The 21,055-nt window shown below is 42.3% G+C and overlaps 1 protein-coding gene across 1 annotated transcript in view; it reads right to left on the reverse strand.

Annotated features, from left to right (window-relative positions):
* The window catches only part of PDE2A (phosphodiesterase 2A), a 1,220,867-nt gene that overhangs the window by 50,840 nt on the left and 1,148,972 nt on the right, over positions 1-21,055 (reverse strand). The window contains exons 15-23 of the mRNA XM_078658599.1: positions 19,889-19,952; positions 18,002-18,080; positions 16,273-16,450; positions 15,212-15,324; positions 13,190-13,267; positions 10,599-10,721; positions 7,055-7,125; positions 5,824-5,946; positions 2,509-2,596 (exon numbers count right to left, since the gene is read on the reverse strand). Coding sequence (XP_078514725.1) covers positions 2,509-2,596; positions 5,824-5,946; positions 7,055-7,125; positions 10,599-10,721; positions 13,190-13,267; positions 15,212-15,324; positions 16,273-16,450; positions 18,002-18,080; positions 19,889-19,952 — 917 coding nt within the window. The remainder of the gene's footprint in view (positions 1-2,508; positions 2,597-5,823; positions 5,947-7,054; positions 7,126-10,598; positions 10,722-13,189; positions 13,268-15,211; positions 15,325-16,272; positions 16,451-18,001; positions 18,081-19,888; positions 19,953-21,055) is intronic.

The raw sequence follows: 21,055 nt of genomic DNA on the forward strand, positions 1-21,055 counted from the left end.
ATTGTTCAGCTCTCCACACCACCCTCAGCACCACCCGGGTGGGCGGCGGACTCAGTCCCAGGAGATTGATCAGGCAGAGAGTCCATCCAGTCATTTACAGAATCAGGCCGATCAAAGAAGAAGGTTCGGTCGTTGTACTCAACGCGCAGCCTGGTCGGAAAAAGCATGGCGTAGCGAAGCCCCATGTCTCGGAGACGTTTCTTGACATCACGGAAGCCCATACGCTGTCTCTGGACCTGCTGTGAAAAGTCCGGATAGAAGTTCACCGTGGCGTTCTCAAAGGCCACCGGGCCCTTCACACGCGATGCTTGCAGGATAGCGTCCCGATCCCTATAATGGAAGAGTTTCGCAACAATAGGCCTCGGCGGGGCGCCTGGTTTACCCTTGCCCCCCGGAACATGATGGGCACGTTCCACAGCGAAAAACTTCGTCAGACCAGACGGAGAGAGGTGGTTCTGGATCAAGTCCTCAACAAGGAGATCAACAGAGTGAGGTTCTGGATTCTCCGGAACCCCGACCACGCGTACATTACAGCGACGTGCCCTGTTCTCAAAGTCCTCCAAGCGCCGGGTCATGAAGTCGTTCACCCTGCGAAGGTTGCCGACCTCCGTCTGTATCTCCGAAACGTCCTCCGTGAGACTGGATGACTTAAGATCCAGTGACTTCACCTTCTCATTGGTTATCGACAGGTCAGCACGAATCAAGTTTACATCAATGGCCACGGTGTCGATTTTGTGGGCCAAAGCTTCATATTGTTGGCCTATCGTCTCCTTCATAGCAGAAATGGCGCCCATGATGTCCTGCAAAGAAGGCTCCGTTGACGCGTCCACAGGGAGATCAGCATTACTGGCTCCGGGCAGGGCGGTTCCGGGGGACCCCTTGGAATGGGTGTAGCGGTCCATCACGTTAGACTGGACCGGGCCCCCACGCAGGGGCGTCTTGGTCTTCCGAGTCTCTCGGTCCCCTCTGCCCGCCATATCAGAACTGCGTCACCAGGTGATTAACCAGGCTGGATGGAATGGCCACAGGAAAGTAGGGCCTCGGGACCAAAGAACCGCAGCTAGGGCACCACTAGTAGAAAGGCCAACAGATAGGAGAATAAGCTAGCCAAAGGCCCGACAGCCGTTCCGTGCCCAGACCGCAGCCCAGGCCAGGCTCCTCTGCCAGATGGCTCAGTCTGAGGCAGAAACGAAACCGAAACTTAAGAGGGGGACCCACAGGTCGAATCCCCCTGCCGTTGTTGTTCAACTTCAAGACGGCCACTGAGCCTCACCCAGTCCCGGGCGTACCTCGAGAGTGGAGCCCGAAAGTTCAAACAGACGTAACTCCGGAACCCCGGGTCCAAATCGAATTCCAAAAAGTCCAGGGCAATCAGCCCAGTGTCCTCTACACAAATCCTCGTAAAAAGTCAGGATAAGTTCAGGATATCATGCCGGGAGTGGCGGGGGTCCGGGGAGCGCTGTGCTCACGCGGCCATCTCGGATGCCCGCCAAGCTCCTCCCCTCCTGTACCTCATTGTTGAAGTGTTTGACAGAGCAATACGCCACCACTAATGTCTCACTTCCCCATCTATGGCATTTCAGTCCTTTTCAAAAGTTTGCTGCTACTCAAATGTTGCCTGGTACTTAAGATGTGTCAGCTGGCCCCACTCAACTGTGTTATCTTCTATTATTGTGTTGTCCTTTTATACATAACCTCAAGTCTAAAATTGTGTGGGGTAGGGTAAATACAGAGAACAGGATGCCACAGATGGGAAAATAATTCATTATGGCTTGCAACTGGAGTGCACACATAACAATACAACATGCTTCTTTATGGGCAACAGAGACTCAATTTAGTTTAAATTGAGTTTGCAGAAAAGATCTTAGCTTGCAGAACCCGGGAAAGGAATTGGGTGATATCCTTTTACATTATGTGATCAAGTTTTCCATGGTCAGATGGCATAGACTCCTAGATGATGCAATCTCCTTGATAATGTCATGATAAATTCATAATAACCGTACAAGACAAAGTAGAAATAATTGACACTTGGGGCATACAACCCACTCCTGTTTGGTTTTAATCATGCGGAAGTTCTTAAGACTTGCATATTTTTAGTGGATGCATGGGAAGCGATTTATATATGTACAGATAAAAAAGGAAGATCCAAAACTGAAGACTTAGCGATCACTGCCATATTGGAAGGGATCTTTAAATAGGATGAGCGGTCCTCTGCCAGGAGGGTGGAGGGCATAGCCTCTGTAGTCCTAGGGACTTGTGGGCTGCCCACCAGGACCTAAATGGCCCTGCATGTATTGTTTAACATTATCCAGTCTAATAATAATAATATTAATAAGTTGGGATGAAAATACTCGTATATCTTCACTACCGCAGAACTCTGCCCACAATGCAGAACTGTAAATTCCGCTTCCTGCTTGTTAGCGTGTTATCATGTGATGAGCATCTTCAATGTACTGATGGAAACCTGGTGATAAATAGAGTGGAAACATCTTCAGGTGTTTGTCTTACCGATGCTACTTGGAAAGAGTTATTTGTTCCTCGATGGTCCAGGTCGTGGCACATACAGGAGACAAACAAGGCAAAGATTTCTATATCCCTGAAAAGAAAAGAAAACAAATCAGGCAACACCTTAGATATGGCAGTCAGGCATCTGCAGTAACACAGCATCAACACTAGATGCAAGGCAAGAAAGAATAAAGACAGGATGCTCTGATAGTGAACCACATGACTACACAGTTTGCTAGGCCATTGGTTGGCACCTGAATGTTTCATGTCTTGCTTGTTCATAATCAATTACTTTCAAATTCTTGTATTTGACTCTCCTTACCAAAGAATCTGTAAAGAGGAGCTGAACAGGATTGGCCAACTGACTGATGGAAAAACCCTGATGGGCTGAGGATAAGCATCTGCTTTTAGGTGTGTATTGTGTCCTCAAGTATTCAGCCTGGAAAAACAGCCCTGAGAAACACACACTATCCTCTTGTAGCCAGATATATCACTTGCTTTCTCAATTTCTCCTAGTGATGGTCAAACTCATTTGCTATGGGGCCAGACAGAATCATTTTTCAAGGATTGCTTTAAGCTTCCAGTCCACCACTGAAGAGGAGACAGCACCAATTGATTCTATCATTATTACAAAGTAAAATATCGGTCTCTTATAAATTTTCACCTTACGAATCAGGAATGTCTTCAGTTGGTTCACAGCAATAGTCGACAAACGGAGGTGCAGCTCGTGTTTTATGTCTGTAGTAAGAAGTGCTAATATCCTAGACGGATAGTAGATTTGTGGTTGGAGCTGAAATTTCCCTTACAGCGTATCCTCTTCTGTTTCCTTGTCATAAGTATACTGCAGGTGCATATATTTTTCTCATAGCATGGCACATGCATCTGCACACATAGCAATCATGGGCTGCTACTAGACCACTTCAATCTTTAAAGAGCCTTGGCATGACATTGACACACCATCAGGCACATGCATCAATATTGCATTTTGCGATTCCTTAATTGCGAAAAATAAGGAATCCCAATGAAGGAATTGCAAAATGCAATGCATCAAGAAATTGCTAAAAAAATTGCGATTTCTTAATATTCCTTAATTGCGACTCGCAATTTGAGAGTCACAATTAAGGAATACCTCCCCATTCATTCCTATGGGCCTAGAGGCCCATAGGAATGAATGAGAAGACATTCTCAATTTGCGATTAGCAATTAGCGAATCGCAAATTGAGAATGCGATTTCAAGGGTGCAGGGGTGTCCTAAGGACACCCTGTTGCACCCCTGAAATCAATCTGTGCACATATGTTGTGCACACACATGCCCTTAGGGCATGTGTGTGCACAACATGAAACTTTGAAAAATGCACAAAAGTGCATTTTTCAAAGTTTTCGCAAATTACCAGGAGTTTCAACCTCATGGTAATTTGCTCCCCCTAATTGCGAAATCGAAATTTTTTAAAGTTTCATGCATTGCATTTCAGGAATCGCAAAATGTGATTCCTTAAATGCAATCGCAATTTGAGAATTCGCAAATATTTGCGAATTCTCAAATTGCGAGTGTCTTCACCCTTCATGCATTCCAAAAGCAGATTTTGCGATCGCAAACGGCCGATTTTTGCGATTCGCACCGTTTGCGATCGCAAAATCCTTTGATGCATGTGCCTACATGTGAATTTACCCCAAACCCTGGCATCTATTACCTGAGGTCTCTTTTACTCCTAATAATATCTGTTTACCCAAAGGCTGTCTAAGAGTATCAGACCTCAGCCTAGTATTTTCAGAGTGCTACTCCAGCTGACAAGACAAAGGACAAGGGAGGGACCTTATGTGGCTTAAAGAGGCAGAAAATGAAACATTTGTGAGAAAATATGGCCCACAGGCCTTCCAGGTCCATACGTAAATCTAAGTTAAATTAAGCTAGATGAAGAAAGGATAAGTGATTGGTCTGAGGCCCATCGTCTGCAATCCTGATTGCTCTAGTGGCCATGCCCTGCCTTTACCTTTTACATATCTTAATGTATTTACAACCAGACAAGCTTCCTCTATTTTACAGATATTTAATACTTACCTCAACTTTCAGGTAGTTTCACAGATTAGTGTTTGTGTCTCACATGCCCTTTTAAAAAAGTTCTAAAGCAAATAATGGGCTCCTAGCAGAACTTTTTCACATTTACAAAATGTGGGTAAAGTTCCCCTTTACATGATCTTCTCAGTCTTAACATCAACTTCCTTTTACCTTTATCATAAGTAAAATACTTTTGATATATTTCTGTTAAAACATTTTTCAAAACTATGGGCCAGTTTACAAACATTTTGCGCTGTGTTTGCAAACCAGCACAAAATGTATTTTTGTTATTTACTTTCCAGCACAAAACTTGTTTTTTCGCTGGAAAGTTGCCTGAAAGAAAGACAAAACAGTGCAAATCACTCCATTGCGTTTTTTTACTTCAGGAGGGCATTACATGGGTGGTGCCCATGGGGCGTTCCCATGCACCCACTCACGCTTTTTGATGCAAAACTCTTTCTACCAATAATCTTAGACAGAGGCTTGCATCAAATATTAATGCCACTTGAAAGCAGGTGTTAAAAGGAGAAATGTTATATTTTTTCCTTTCTTTTCTGACTTTGCCTATGTGCTGCACCGTGCAGTACGCATACAAAGTAGGAAACATTCTAAAAGTTGTCTAGGTATAGTATTTTGTACAGGAAGCATTCCAGTACAAAACTTTTGCTAGACACACACCCTTCACTATGGCGCAAATGTGGCGCATGGCAGCAAAATAAGGCACCAGTGCTGGGGAGAGGGAAGGAGAGAGCCATATCATGTAGATATGGCACTTGACTGCTCTCTCCTCATGCAATGCACAGCATTTTTGGCTTCTGCATTGCGTGAGAATTTAGTAAATCTGGACCTATATATTTTAATACAAAATAGTTATACAAATCAAAACATTAGAACTATCACACTAGTCATATCCTAAAACCAATTGGCCCTGATTTAGAGTTTGGCAGCCAGAGTACTGCTTATGTGCAATACGTTGCAACTATGACAGCGTACCCTCTCCACCAAACTGTCGGCCTGCCTCATTTGGAGGTGGGGACAACAGAGCCTACTTTTGCAAATTTTACTGTATTAAACCCATTATCTTCTAGTGCTTTTTCAATACTAGCAATTTCTGAGTTATGCTTGAAGACTGCTGGGCTCGTTCAAACGAAAGCCAGATGCAAGCTTTGCTTATTTTTGCAGGTGAATTCACACTGATTTAAAGAGCTTTAGGCAGGAAATTCCAGGACATTAGGACCTTAAATTCTACTCAAATCACTTACTCTAAGTACTTGCTGAGTTCCAGGTTTTTGTAGAGGAGGTAACAGAAGTGAGAAACTGAGAAGGCGTGCATCCAGTTGTGATACGGGGGGTCCCGGTACCCCTTTTTCACCATCAGGCAGAACCTGGATGAGTAGAACAAGAGTTTTTACACAAACGTATTATGTGTGACAGCAAATTTACATTCTATATCTTAGCATATACAATGGATTTAAATTACAACACAACTTTACCCTGATTGTAAGATAAACATACAACAGTTTATTGTGCATTTCATTAAATTTCCAAATTTTCTTTAAATTTGATATTGCACATTTCAAGATAGTACTGCACCCAAACAACATACAGTGTACTATTTACTATACAGGACACATTTGTATTCTGAATTTGTATCTGTTCACAAACCCATTTGGTACATTTTTCAAAAGGTTGGCCTGCATTTAAGCTATATGGAAGCCAATATACTAGACCCGGGATGCTCATGCCACGTGTGTGTTCTCCTTAATGGTCTGAAAAATGTACAATCCTGAGATCAGAAGAGTTTGTATCCTCCCAAAGTTGATTTGCTAGTGAATGTGCACTGAAAATATATTGGTGGCTCCTGATCAGAATGCCTTAGTCCATTTAACTCAAAATGGTACTAATGAACATACAAGTAATTGCTCAAGAATTTGAGAAGACGGTATAATACGTAGATTTGGGAGAACATTGTTAAATTTGATGTCTTTGTATATTTAGTTATTGGACTCAGAGTATTACTGGCAGAAGAAAGGTCATTATGTAAGGACAAAAAATCTCTTCTTTTGCTAATGGTTGATTACAACAACAATGGCTTTTTGGCCATCAGGTTGTTATTAGCAGCTTAAAGTCTTCTTCCAACAGATATCTTTATGAATTTATCTAAGTGATTTATAAAGCACAAATCTAGGTATAGAGCAGCCGAAGAGAGAAGGATGCGTAGATGAGTGTTTTAGGTAGGGTGACACTTTCATGGTGATCCTAAATCACAGCAAATAGGTTGACGGTATTTCACAAGTATTTATTTGTTTAAAGGAAACTAACAGTAAACATTCTTCATCCTTGGATGTCATTTGATTAGATCTACGTTTCTGTTGATATTGCCAATTTCCTCTATTCAAATGAAACACTAACACACAAAATATATGGTGAGATTGGGAACCAATAGCAACCCTAACATACAAAAGTTAATAAAGATGAGACCTGGGAACCCACCTGGCTAATGTTGGGCGATCAAGTTTGTAGTTGTTGACAAATCCCATGTCTTCAAACATACCTAGAATAGCCTGTAACAAAATAAAAAAGACTTAGTAACTGGGACTTATTGACTACTTATATTATGTATTAATGCACAGTAATGACAGCTGGCCCAACAGAATATAAACTAATTGGGGGAAATGCATCATTGTGCCTCATATGCTATTACACCTATTGAACAATAAAGAGCTTTAAACTTCGTAAGCTAATTTCATTGGTACAGGTATGTTCTGATGCAACACTAAATTGATAACAAACTAATGCCTACTCTTACCTATAAAAAATAAATAATGGTAAGTACTGATGATGCAGTTCGTCTTGCAGCTGTTTCCTCTGTACACATTTGTCATCTGCATGTTTTGCCTTACACAAACAGGCCCCAATTGTAGGTTCTATGCTGCATGCGAAGAGCAGCAAAGCAGTAGTCCCAGGTTGTTTTTTGCATTTGGAATGCATTATAGTCAGCCTGAGCAACTTATCCCTGCTCTGTCTGCATTGTCCTCTGAATGAGCAAAATGTCCCATTCATCCACTTTGTCAACATTAACTATTGAGTGTGCCAGACTGAGGCACTAAGTACAGAAAAAGACTCACATGCAAGTGCAGGGCATTCACAGGTTCTGTAATTACACTTAAATAAACTTCATGCACTGAAACTTTTAAAAATTTATTTTAATTTTACAATTATGACTCCTTAATTTAATAAGTACTTTTTAATGCACACAGCACTACTTTAAGGAATCTCCTGCCACAACTGCATGTGTCCTGTTTGTACTGCGGGAGGTGGGTTTGCGAGGGAAAAACGTGGGATTTGGCCTGAATACAGGTGCACTGTCCATTACCCCAATAAACCTTTGCTGCACTGCAGGGCCAGGAACAACAACCTTATTGTTCTGTTTCAAAATTCCAGTGGTGCAGACTCAGCACTATGGTGTGTCACTTCCCCCTCATAGAAGTATAAGCCACGTTCAGGATTGTGGCCTCATTGTGTGAATATCATCCACAGCAGTTGAGTGCACTGTCAGTGCACCACCACTTGGAGAATTGTAGATGTTGCCATGCTGGTGGCAAACTGACTGCCAGCAATCATTTCATACTCAGTGTATGAGGCGTAGAGAGCGGTAGATCTGTGTTGGTGTATGTTTCAGTTCAAGGTACAATAGGTGATCTTTCAGGGGGCCACCAGCAGGGAAGTGCCTAGTGGGCCATACAAGTAGCAATGGTATTCCCTTTTCTAGAGATGCATGTCTCCTTATAAGGGTAGCAAAAATCCTAGAACCAGCAACACTCAAGATACCAAAGTGACTCAAGCACTTGTTGTTAGGTTGATCTTTGCTGTAATATAAGCATGTGCACCCATTCCAGGGATCCGGAGACTGAAAATCAGAGAGTCCGTACCAGTCTTGTTCTTAAGCCTTAGCTGCTCTTTGTTAAAAGTTTGTGGCTTGGAAAAGGTCTTTATTTGTGTATCCATGTATAAAGTATTTCTAAAGCGTAAATCTCACTAAAAGGCAGAGGAGGGCTTTACTTTGTCAAAGACAAGCATTGTGTTCTTTAAAGAGGTGAGCCTTCAGCTGTATCCTAAACTGGAACAGCGTTGTATCACTCATGATTGATATGGGGGTGTTGTTCCAGATTATGGATAAATACATAGGAAAGGCCTGCTGTCTTGTTTTTTCTTTTTTACACTTCTTAGTCTGCAGTCTGATGGTGTCTTAGCTGTGCCAAGATCCACCAGAGATAGTGAGCATGTCTGCAAGACAAGCAGAAATGCAGGTTGTGATAGCTTTGTAAATGATGCAGCTGGTTTTGAAGATGGCGAGAGCTGACATGGGGAGCCAATGGAGTTCCATCAGGATGTGGGTGATGTGGTTAGATTTCTTCACACTCTGGATGACACGTGCTGTGGCATGCAGAATGCCCCTAAGCAGTGCCAGTGTGGGGTCTGGGAGGCCAAGGAGCAGGACATTAAATCCATCCATAGGGGGAGAATGAGGGCTTGAACAGCAGTTCTGAAGTCACTTTCTGGAGGAAATGCATTGACTTTCTTTAAAATAGGGATCTGGTGCCTGGTTGCCTTTGTTTTTTAGCCAATGCGTTCCTTGAGGTTGAGGTTGGTGTGCAGGGCGAACTCAAGTATCTTGTCATTCAGTGAAAGTTGGGGTTAGAATCTGTTGAGATTCATATTATTATGCCAGGTTTGTACTGTATCTCATTTATGGTTCTTGGCAAATAACAGGCATCCCGTTTAGTTGTGCTTCAGGTAGGTGCAGGACATCCAGGTCTTAATGGATGCAAGCAGTTTTTGAGGCATGTGAATGTCTAAAACAGGAGGCTTTCGGGTAGAGTTGTGTGTCAGCATATTGGTGAATCCTGATGCTTTTATGTCTGAGTGGAGCACCAAGTGGCTCCATGCAAAGGTTGAAGATGGCAGGAGAGAGTGTGGAGCCATGGAGGACTCCACAGGTGATAGGGCTCTTTTGTAACCTGTAGGTGCCTATGTGAGCAAAATGGTGTTGACTGTAAAGAAGGGAGAAGAGCTAGGGAAGGTTATTACTGATGAATCCCATTTGAGGTTCTGGGTGCATATGAAGGTGGGATGGGAGACTATGTCAAAAGCAGAAGAAAGGTCCAACAATAACAGAAGGCAGGGGCCATCTTCTTCTCTGGTTAAGAGAGCTGCTGCATGATATAAATCCAGACCAGCAGTTGTGAAGGAGATGGTTAGCATTTATGACGTATTAGAACATTGGAATGTTGGGTGCTCCATTGAAGACAATAGAGTGCTCCGGGCTTTTAATGGCTGGTAGAAGCCCGGAGAATCAACATTCCAATGTTGTTTCAGAGCCCTTGCTGTGAACAAAGGCCTCACGGAGCCCGAGGGGGTTTCAACCCCCTCAATCTCCATGAGACCTTTGTTTTACAAATTCGAACATTCCTCCCTCTTGGGGTGGAATGTTCTAATAGCCTTAAAGCCCTCCGTAGCAGGCTCTACTGGCCATTAAAGGCCTGATCCCTTGTTAAAGGCCTGAGCCAAATAGAGCAGTCCTTTAATGGCCGGTACGGCAGGCTATAAGGCTATATTAGTACAGAGTAGTTCCAGGCCCTGACACTTGTTAATAAAGCTACTTTACACTTCAGGGTAGAGCCTTTCTGGTCTTCCAAACATTAATGTAACATTTGCTTGACTGTGGTAGAACTTTGGCAGTGGGTCTTAATTTCAGATAATTATTAGACATTTTCATATTCAGAATTTCTAGAGGAAGAATTGATGATTGAGTGTGGTTGAACATGATTCAGACTTGCGTTTATGCTCTTCTGCCAACAGAAGCTAACCGTTTTGGGGGAAGCGCATATTCATATTCACTTATGTGGTTTGAAATTATAATATTCTGCATTCAGTAGGTGAGTGCTGACTGGAAGTATTTCAAGATTAGCCACTACAAGAAACATCACCCAACACAGACATTCTGCCTGTTTGAATATCCACCTAACATACTCACCATGGAAGTATCGTCCTCTGGAAGGGATCGTGGCATGTATGCAAATTTATCAAACTCTGGATCAATTTCAGCCACCGGCTGGATGCCATATCTTAGAAGCCTCTTGGATTCATCTTCTGAGACCTGGAAATTGATATTAAAATATTTTTTAAATGTCATTTTTCAAAAATCACAAAAGTGGTGTGACCTTTAAATCCTCATCAAGCTCTTGGAAGTTTTTACTGGTCACCCTTGAAATCAAAAGGCCAAATTAGTAAACAATTTGGAGTGTGCATTTGTTGTCATCACTGCAATAACATATACTTTATAGCCATGTGACACCACCAGTGACATTTCTAGGAGAGTGACATGTCTCACAGAAATCAAATTTGAGCACAGATAAGAGCTGGATGTCTCATATAATCTGCAAATGTCACCCTCTTTATGTACCTTCCAGTTGCCTTTATCTACCTTTCATCCTCAGTTTTTGCACCAACAGCTTTTGTCATTACAGAAAGCTGCTTTATGTCCTCTAATGTTCCTTATTAGGGGAACTAGATAATATCTTAGTTGATTATTTTGCAAAGACGGTTATCTAAGTATTGAATTATAATTATCTTTTGATATATTCTGAGAAAGCGTTCAGTAGACAAATTTGGGGTAATCTATGACTGCTTTTTCAAATTCTGAGTCCCATAGGTGCTACCACTGGATGATTCAAGGCAGCCTACATCCAGAAAATCAGATCTCTAATCACTCTGCAAACTGAAATCTCTAATTCATCCATTAGTAAATTCCTTCTTGAACGCTGTTCTTCATTTGTCCATGGATTTCAAATCTATAATCTGTCCTCTCTTCGGTTCATCTTAGCATTCAGGGATCTGCCCTCTACCTATTCTTCTTCCTATGGTTCATATTTCCCTTCTCTGCTTGATCTTCAATAGCTCAATTTTTACCTTCATCTATGATTTTCTAGGTTGTCTTGTATTCTACTCATGGTCTTACTTCTCATTATATTTTATCTGATGAGTCTATTTGCACCATCTCCTGCTATTGTTTTGCCTGTCAAGTCATTTTCTCAGGTATTTTCTCTGTAGGAAATACATTTTGTGAGCTGCAATCATGCCATGAAACCATAGCAATCAGCTCCTTTGTGTTGTGCTTTGAGACGGCATGATAAAAGTTAAACATAGTGATATGGAAAGTTAACCATTACAGTTTATTCTGGCCTTGTAAACACAAATATATAATCATTAACGCAGCAGCAAAACCTTTCAACAGGATATAAGTATTATGTTCACAAAGCCTTTCAGAGTACGTAAAGTAGTCCTCATGTTGTACTCTTTTATGTACTTTTGTGAATTAACCCCAAAACATCTCAAATTGGAATCAAATTGGAATATTCAAGGAATATTCATATATAATTTGTGTAAATAGAAATGACTGTTCACTCTTTGCAGGTTTAATAATAGGAAGTTGGATATTTCGGGCCAATTCACAAAAGTGTTTTAGAGTATGTAAAAAAGTACTCCTGTAGGACTGATTCTCATCCTGGTAAATGGTTCTGTAAATCTGTCCCAAGATATGCAGGTCTTGAAACTGTCTGAAATATTCCAAACATTCTCTAGTTCCCTCACCTATGAGTCTTATCTTTAATTATTTCAATCCAAAACATCTTACTTTACTATAGTCTCTTGGAATCGTTTTCAGAACAAAGAGGGTGTCTTATATTTTGCTCTGATTTTCCAAAGTCTACTCAAGACGAGTCAGTACCTTCTCCAGAGCACTTCTCCATCCATGCTCAGTTTCTAACGTGAACCCTGCCTGGCCACCTCTCCTTTGAAATCATATGCTGGGAATATGACTCGTTACCACGAGAGTCATTACATCACATGGCATTACAACGTGGTCGTTACAACCACCGCGTTGTTACCACGCAATGCCATTACTACGCATGTCATTATATCGACTTGCAGTAGATGGCGGGATGAGATTAGAAATATATCATTTACTATTCCAACTCCAGCCTACGCAACTGTAGGGAAGGTGTTGAAATAGTAAACTATACTATTTCTAATGCTAGCCCGCCATCTACTGCAAGTCGATGTAATGACTTGCGTAGTAATGGCATTGCCTGCTAAGAATGCGGTCGTTGTAACAACTGCATTGTAATGGCATCGCGGTGTAATCACCGCGATGTAAAGATCGTTTCCCTATGCTGGCTGCTGCTCTTACACCTCTGTCCTCCCCTCTGGTACCTCTTCTTCTTGAGGGTCTCCATTTCTTCATTAAGCAATAAAGCCCTGGTTCATCAGTTACTGTTCCATCCACTTGAGTCTACACAATCCCAACTCTTCCTCTCTGTAACCAGTAGTATCCCCACTTCCGTAGTATAGTCATAGTATAGTCGTGGACGCTAGGGCGGTTTAGATGCCCTTCTCTGCCCTCCCACAATGTTTCTCATAATTTCTTTTTACAGAAGCTTCATTGTCTCCCAAGCACTCACACCTGGTGTTGAAGTAATACACTGGCACACTACACTGCACCTCAAACCTCCATTTCTGAATACTGATTCATCACTGGATTGCAGAGCAGACATTTAAAGAACTTACCTTCATGTGATACATCATCATCTCATTGGCCAGGTGACTCCTAAACTGAGCCTCGTGGACTTTCTTGTAAAGCAGAGACTGCAGGGAAAAAGAAAACAAAGCAGATGAGACTGGAGGCAGGACATCTTCATGCACAGGGAGCCTAACAATTACCATTGAACGCCAACATCTGCCCCTCCGACAGCCTAAGAGTGTTATATGATCAGCAGGTTTTATGCTACAATGAACATTGGATTCAACATGCATTCAAAAATGAGGAAAGGAACATTGAGAAATGCTTATTGAACACTTAAGAAAACTGTGCCCTCATTTGAACCCTGAGAGACAGTATTCCAGTTTGTTTGAGCAGCGCAGGGAGGTACTCCAGTTCCTTGATGAACTGCAGACCTCCAAATTTAGAGCCTTTGCCAGAGGGGCAGAGAACCATGGGCCTTGAAAGAACCGCTGCCCCAGTGGCTGTGCTGAAGGCACTGAATCTTTGTTGTACAGGTGCCATGTTCAATGTGCCCCCACAACAGTTTTCTGTTTTTCAAAAACAAACTCCATAAGAAGTTTTTGAAAAAGACAAAATAAATGCACATAACAAACTGGGATCAATCCATCTATCCATCCATCCATCCATCCATCATCATCCATCCATCCATCTTTCTTTCTTTCTTTCTTTCGTTCTCACCCTTCCAGCTTTCTTTCTCATCCTTCCATCTTTCTTTCTCATCCTTCCATCTTTCTTTCTTTCTTTCTTTCTTTCCTGGCCCTAGATCATTTCTTTGGTTTCATGATTTGGACCGCCAGGATTTCCCTGGTAGACACAAAAAGGAAAACACGTCGGTTGTCCGCCCTAAACTGAGGGACAGTCTGAGGTACTTTGACTGATGGCCCAAAGTCGGTCCGGCCCTCAGTCTAAATTTCCACCAGGGAAGTCTGTGGAATCCTGGTGGTCCTCTTGACACTCCACAGAAATGGTGAACGTTTGTGGCACTTTACTGTGTCCACCAAACTCCAGATAAGGCCTTGTGTTCACACCAGTTCTGATTCTGCTGAGAGGGGATAGGTCTGGCATGTGGTGACAGCCAGGTGCCCGCCTCAGCCCACCCCATGCTGCAATGGTGCGGACCAGCCTTACTCTGTTGAATTAGGGAGTACAGAAGTTGACTTTTAGTCCTTACTGTAATATTCAAACAAAGGACAAAAGGTTTCTAAAATTAAGGAAGAGATGAATATTTTCAATGGCCAGGTGCATTCTTGAAGCAAGGACTGCTAGCCTGAAGCATCAAAACAAAATTACGGTTGTGTATCTGGGAACTTGTGTTTTCAATGCATTATGCTCCACAGCTCAGACTGGTGCATCAGGTTACTGAGGTCTAGCATCCAGGCACTATTTTGAAAAGTATGATACACCTGCAGTCGGTGTATGGCTGAGAATATTTCTCATGCTATACTCAAAGTGGGATATGATGCTCGAATCGTGTGAAGTTCAATATCTCTCAACGTTCTATTTTGACTGAAATGACCACCAATGCGCTTCTCAGTAACCGTGACTCATTCCTTGGTGCTCAGTGATGTAATAGATTGGGGATGGATGATATCATAAGTATGAGATACATCCGAAGTCCAAAAACCTCAAGAACTCAGCACTACACGAGTGGCATGGTGTGGGTTAGAAGAATTAATTCAAGGTAAGATTTTTAATTGCATCTCAGACATGCCATATCAAGCAGAGGTAAATTGATCCGAGGCATGTTCTTGCTCTTTTAAATTATACTTGATATATGCAGTACTTATCCTTATCTGTGTTTGTCTGTGTAAGGTTTACTATTAACTATATACTTTCTACTGAGATGTGTGTGACATGTCTAAAGAATTTATATATCTAAACTTTACCAACTATTGTGTTAAGGAATCGAACTATACAACAGGGAAATGCTTTGGAACTGGCATGATGAGGGGCACTCAGAAAAGGCACAAGTAGGAAATAAAATAAATAAATGAGACAGATATGCCAATGGAAGCACGCTGACATACGTGCGCAATGCTGATTCCACAGTAGATGGAGAACGCCGTCGCCAGGTCTTCATCGAACTTGGTGAATCCAGGTCCATTGATTTTGTTGACCAGCTCTGCCACCCCAATCACCTCTGAAACACAGAAGAAACTAGTGTAGGCAACTAGAACAACATGATATGACATTTAATAGGCAAGAAACATGTTGACCTCCACAAAACCTTTTTAAGAGCTAGTGTGGCCCACTGTACCCACTCCTAGCCGCTCTCTGTTTTTAAACATAACAAAGCAATCCAGATATGAACTGACTTTGGATTGCTTTTAGTTATTTTTAAATCACTCTATACCAGTCTGCTCACTTTATCACACTTCCACTGCACCTCACACTTCACATCGGCAACCAATCAAAAGAACTCTGGCAAAGATCCTCCGTGCGGGGCCCATTGGGCATTGCAGTGCCGGCCCAACGAGAAGCTGCCCTATGATGAAGCATGACACACATCTGAGTGAGTGAGGTGCCTTGCTCCTGAAGGATCAGATTCCCCGTTCTGACACTTCAGGTTCTTCCGACCTCTCCCCCTTATTCTATTAGGAACTGCGATTGACATGACACAAATGCTGTCCTGTACCAATTCCAAAAAGATACAAAATACAGACCCAGATGTTAATATTCCTTCATCCGGTCACCCATACTGTGAGCATTCAACCCTTTGCCTATCTATTCCAATACATCCCAATCCTCCACCTATCTGATCTACTCATGTATTCATTCATCTATCCATCCATCCACACATCCTTCCATCCATCTGTCTGTCCATCCATGTGAATGTCCAGTAATCCAATCATCCATGCAGCCTCTGCCTAACCATCCTTCCATTCATTTGTCCATCCATTGATATATCCAACCAACCTCCACCCATTTGCCCATCCACCTGCCCAACCATCTGTCCACCATCCATGCGTCAATCCATCCATCTCATCAATCAACCACCCATTCGTGCACCTATTTTCCCACACCCATCCATTATACCCATCCACTACTCACAGACTGAGGTAAAAATAGTCAGTGTGCTGCCACTCACCATTACTCTCATTTTTTATGGGAAAACAGAGGATATTTCTCGTCTTGAAGCCAGTGCTGTCGTCAACTCCCCGATAAAAGAGTGGGTGAGAATACGCGTCCTTGATGTTAAGGATCTGCCCTGTTGTTGCAACATGGCCAGCAATGCCCTGGTCGGCTGGAATACGAATTTCATAGCTCTGAGGCAAACACAGAGAGTACATCAACATTTCAGTCAAAACTCAGAACTTGATAGGCTTTTTATCAGATTAAAAACTACCACCTGGCTTCACAGTACTCAGACATTTTCACATGGTAATATTTAGATCCTACTTGAAGGGCAGGATTGTCATATCATGTGTATATTTTGTAGGTACAGTAAGTTATGATCATGGGGTCTATTCACAAACTTTATTTTGTAATATGCTTAGTTGTACTGCAATAGTACTACTAACATACTACAAAGTCCTATTTCCTAACCTGCGTGTGGAGGTCTATGATTCTTCCTCTCCTGTCTTTTATGTGTAGAGATATCCGCCCTGAATACAGAAATCTCCACACACGTAGGTACACATTTTAGTAGTAAGTGTGAGAAGGACACGGGGGAGGGAATGGAAAATGAGAATTTTTATGAATAAATGAGAGAGATTCAGGAAGGAGTAAGGAGCGGTTTAGAGAAGGCTAGGGGTGGGTTTAGTGGCAAAGTGCACCCACCCATGAAAAGAGTAAGCCCATTGCTATTCACAAATGACACCTCTATAGTTACTACAGCCAACATTATAAATTGTAAGAGTAAACTTATATGTGTAGATTTACTCAAATGTAAGGCTAGGAGACCAAAGTCTCACTGTATTTCAAAGCTTCTTCCAGTTTTATGGTCTGAATGAATCTTCTTAGTGTATAAATTGAACCTTCTACCAGAACCACATTCTCCCTTTTATAGAAGCTATGAAGGCAATTCACAGAGCTTTCCTTATAAGTAGTTGTGTCTTAACTCCACAATCAAATGCGACTTCCAATGTATTTCTTAGAGAAAGGAATACCTTCTGGGGAAGAAACTTTTTGTGAATCACAAAAGCTTTTTTTCTACTTGTCTTACTCCCTACCTAGGGCGAGTCTTCTGATGCATATATTTGCTGCCCTGGAGTGCAATGCAAGGCATAATGAACCCAAGCAGGGAAATAATCAATTACCCCTATATGCAGGAGGAAATGTCCTTGTGCATCAGAATCAATTTGTTTGAATATCAGAGACAAAACCTTTCTTTAAGTGGATTGAGGTATAAATCATGCAATTGAAACTCAGACTCACATGACAAAGTACAACAAAAAGTTAAAAAAAAAAGAATAACATTGTCTTTAGAAGGGGTCAGAACAGTATTTAAATATTACAAATCTTGAATTACATGTCAAAGAAATATAGCAATGGAAAGAATGTGGAAATAAGAAGGAGATAGCATAGAATATTCACTGAGGACTTTGACATGAACTCACCCCAATTTTTTATAAATTTTTACTAAATTGTTTTATATGTGTATGGTCCACTTTTATGATTCTTGTGAATCGAATAAAGTTATTTGAACTGAACTGAACTACTCAACATTGTAGACCTACTCACAGAAACAATCTTAAGAAACAGGGAATTATTTGACAGGAAAACATCAGGCATTTCTAACGACTTGAATTAAAGTAGGCCATCTCTACGATGCTTGTGGGATGCACCAATCATTGAATCCTGTGTCCCCGACTTACATCATCATCCACCACTCCACCATCGAATACTTTGGCCACCAACTCATGACTGTATTTCTCCAGCAGGAACACAGAACATCTATTGTAAGGGAAACAGAGGCATAATCAGTGAAGAAATTTGATTTCATATTACATATTCATATTGCACGTCCTCTCTACTACATCCACTGCAACCTTGAATAGCTGCACACACCACTAATACAAGTTTATGTGATTTGCCACTTCCAGCTTCATGCAAGCTTTTCTTAATGAAGCTGATGCTGCATGAGTTTTGTACTTCTGCCAACAGAAAATTCTTCTCATGTTCCAGTACAGTCATCCGTGCAAAAAAACTGACATCTCCATAAATAGGCAAGTTCAGATTTTGATTTCTGGAAAGAGTGGTGAAAGGTAGTTCACCCCCATGTTTGCTTGGTTCTTTGACAAGTTGGCAGGGTATGCCCAGTTGTGGGTCCCTTGCTCACTTTACCACTGGATTCAAGCAAGACTGGCTGGTGAGGGGTTTTACCCCGAAACCAGTCCCAGGATGCTTGTTTTCAGTTCAGGGAAGACCTGGCTTGGCAGTTCGGGTTAAACTGTACCCATGAGGCACAGGGTAAAGATTGATTTGCATATAGCTGGGTCTGAACTGAGGTGGCGAACTGAGCTAAAGAACGATGATGGGATCAACCCACATCTGTGACTCGGGGTGAGTGTCTGAAAAGTTTCAGTGCTCCGTCCATCATCTCCTTGTGTTTGCTTTGTTTGCCCTAAGTTAGCAGGGTATGCCCAGGCGTGGGTCCCTTGCTCACTTTGCCACTGGATTCAAGCTAGGCTGGCTGATGAGGGGTTTTAAACCGAAATTGGTCCCAGGATGCTCTGTTCCGGTTCAGGGAAAATCTGGCTTGGCAGTTCGGGCTGGACTGTTCCTATGAGGCACAGGGTCAAGACTGATTTGCATATAGCTGGGTCGGACCTGAGGTGGCGAAGTGAGCTAAAGAACAATGATGGATTCAACCCAGATCTGTGACTGGGGGTGAGTGTCTGAAAAGTTTCAGCGCTCCATCCATCGTCTCCTTGTGTTTGCTTTGTTCGCCCTAAGTTGGCAGGGTATGCCCATACATGGGTCCCTTGCTCACTTTGCCACTGGATTCAAGATAGCCTGGCTGATGAGAGGTTTTACCCTGAAACCAGTCCCAGGATGCTTGTTTCCGGTTCAGGGAAGACCTGGCTTGGCAGTTCGGGCTGGACTGTTCCCATGAGGCACAGGGTCAAGACTGATTTGCATATAGATGGGTCAGAACTGCGGTGGCAAAGCGAGCTACAGAACGATGATGGATTCAACCCAGATCTGTGACTGGGGGTGAGTGTCTGAAAAGTTTCAGCGCTCCATCCATCGTCTCCTTGTGTTTGCTTCGTTAGCCCTAAGTTGGCAGGGTATGCCCAGACATGGGTCCCTTCCTCACTTTGCCACTGGATTCAAGATAGCCTGGCTGAAGAGAGGTTTTACCCTGAAACCAGTCCCAGGATGCTTGTTTCCGGTTCAGGGAAGACCTGGCTTGGCAGTTCGGGCTGGACTGTTCCCATGAGGCACAGGGTCAAGACTGATTTGCATACAGGTGGGTCAGAACTGAGGTGGCAAAGCGAGCGACAGAACGATGATGGATTTAACCCAGATCTGTTACTGGGGGTGAGTGTCTGAAAAGTTGCAGCACTACGTCCAATATCTCCTTGTGTTTGCTTGGTTCTTTGACAAACCATCAACAAACAACAGTGTTCATCGCAAAGGTGGAGTTCACAGTTCCAAGAAGAGCAGGGGAGTGTCAGTGTGTACTCACTGAATACCCCAAGTGATGGGTCTTTATACACTTTAGGCTCACAATGCTTTACTTACAACCATGAACTTACATTTCTGCATTGCTGAGATTTCGGGCCTCAGTTATGATCTCTTGCAGGAGCACCGACACGTCATCTGTTGATTGGAAAATGACAAAGGGTTACATTATGTGACTTGCCCCTGGAAAATCTTTCAATAAAAATGTTTTTTTTTTTAAATCACACTATTAAAATCAATGCAGTCAAATGAATCTAATCCATTCATCGAGCACTCGATAAATCTGATAAATTAGATTTTTATTATTCATGGTTTTGCTTCTGCATTTGGAAAGAGAGGCATTTCTGTCACTAGAGCAAATGAATGACTTTAATTAAATTTATAAAGTGCTACATAGTGTCCTAGACTGAAAAGGAGGAGCCAGCAGTTAAAGAGAGATCAGACAGGGATGCGGCAAGTCTTCAGAGTCTTATGGAATAAAAGCTGATTTGGAATATACTGAAGCTGGGAAGGCAATCGGCTTCTCCAAATTTTAGGTGCTTGATGGGAAACAGCTGTATCTCTCTTCCTAACATGACATACAAAGGGACAATCTATAGTTTAATTAAGGCCTATCTGAAAGTCTAAAATAGAATATAGTTTTTGAAAAGGGGTAGAGAAACATAGTTCCAAGCCTATGAAGATCGTTATGGCAGATGCATAGGTACTTCTACTTATCCCTATGTGTTTATGGTACCAAAGCAGGGAAGGTTATACTAGTGTACAGAAATGTGTCCTCTGCGTGAAAGACATGGAACCAGGTCCACAGACGTATGAATGAAGTTTACCTGGTGGATCTTTGGGAGAACCAGATGGGCGGCACTGCCGAAACGCAGACAGACAAAAGCAACTGCCTGTGTGATTGTTCTACAGCCTCACGAAACTAAGGCAGGATTTTGCAGATAGTCCTTTGGGACAAAATATAGAAGGAGGATGGGTTGGCCAACTGTGGCTTGAATGAAAGTTGATCCCACAAATTATCCCATGATTTTGACCAACGCTACTGTTGCGGTGGATATCCATTGGAGGGTGCCACCATGAAAACAACCAAAGAGCGGTGCACCATCCAAAAATAAGGATCTCAGTCTTAAGTGTATTGAGGATTAAATAAGTAGCTACATGAACTACACAGTTATGAAAGTCAAGTAGTACCCAAGTGATGGCTGAGATGCCGATTGAGCATTTTGTTTTCCACATAAAAT

The sequence above is a fragment of the Lissotriton helveticus genome, chromosome 8 (assembly GCF_964261635.1).
Source record: "Lissotriton helveticus chromosome 8, aLisHel1.1, whole genome shotgun sequence".
NCBI lineage: Eukaryota > Metazoa > Chordata > Amphibia > Caudata > Salamandridae > Lissotriton > Lissotriton helveticus.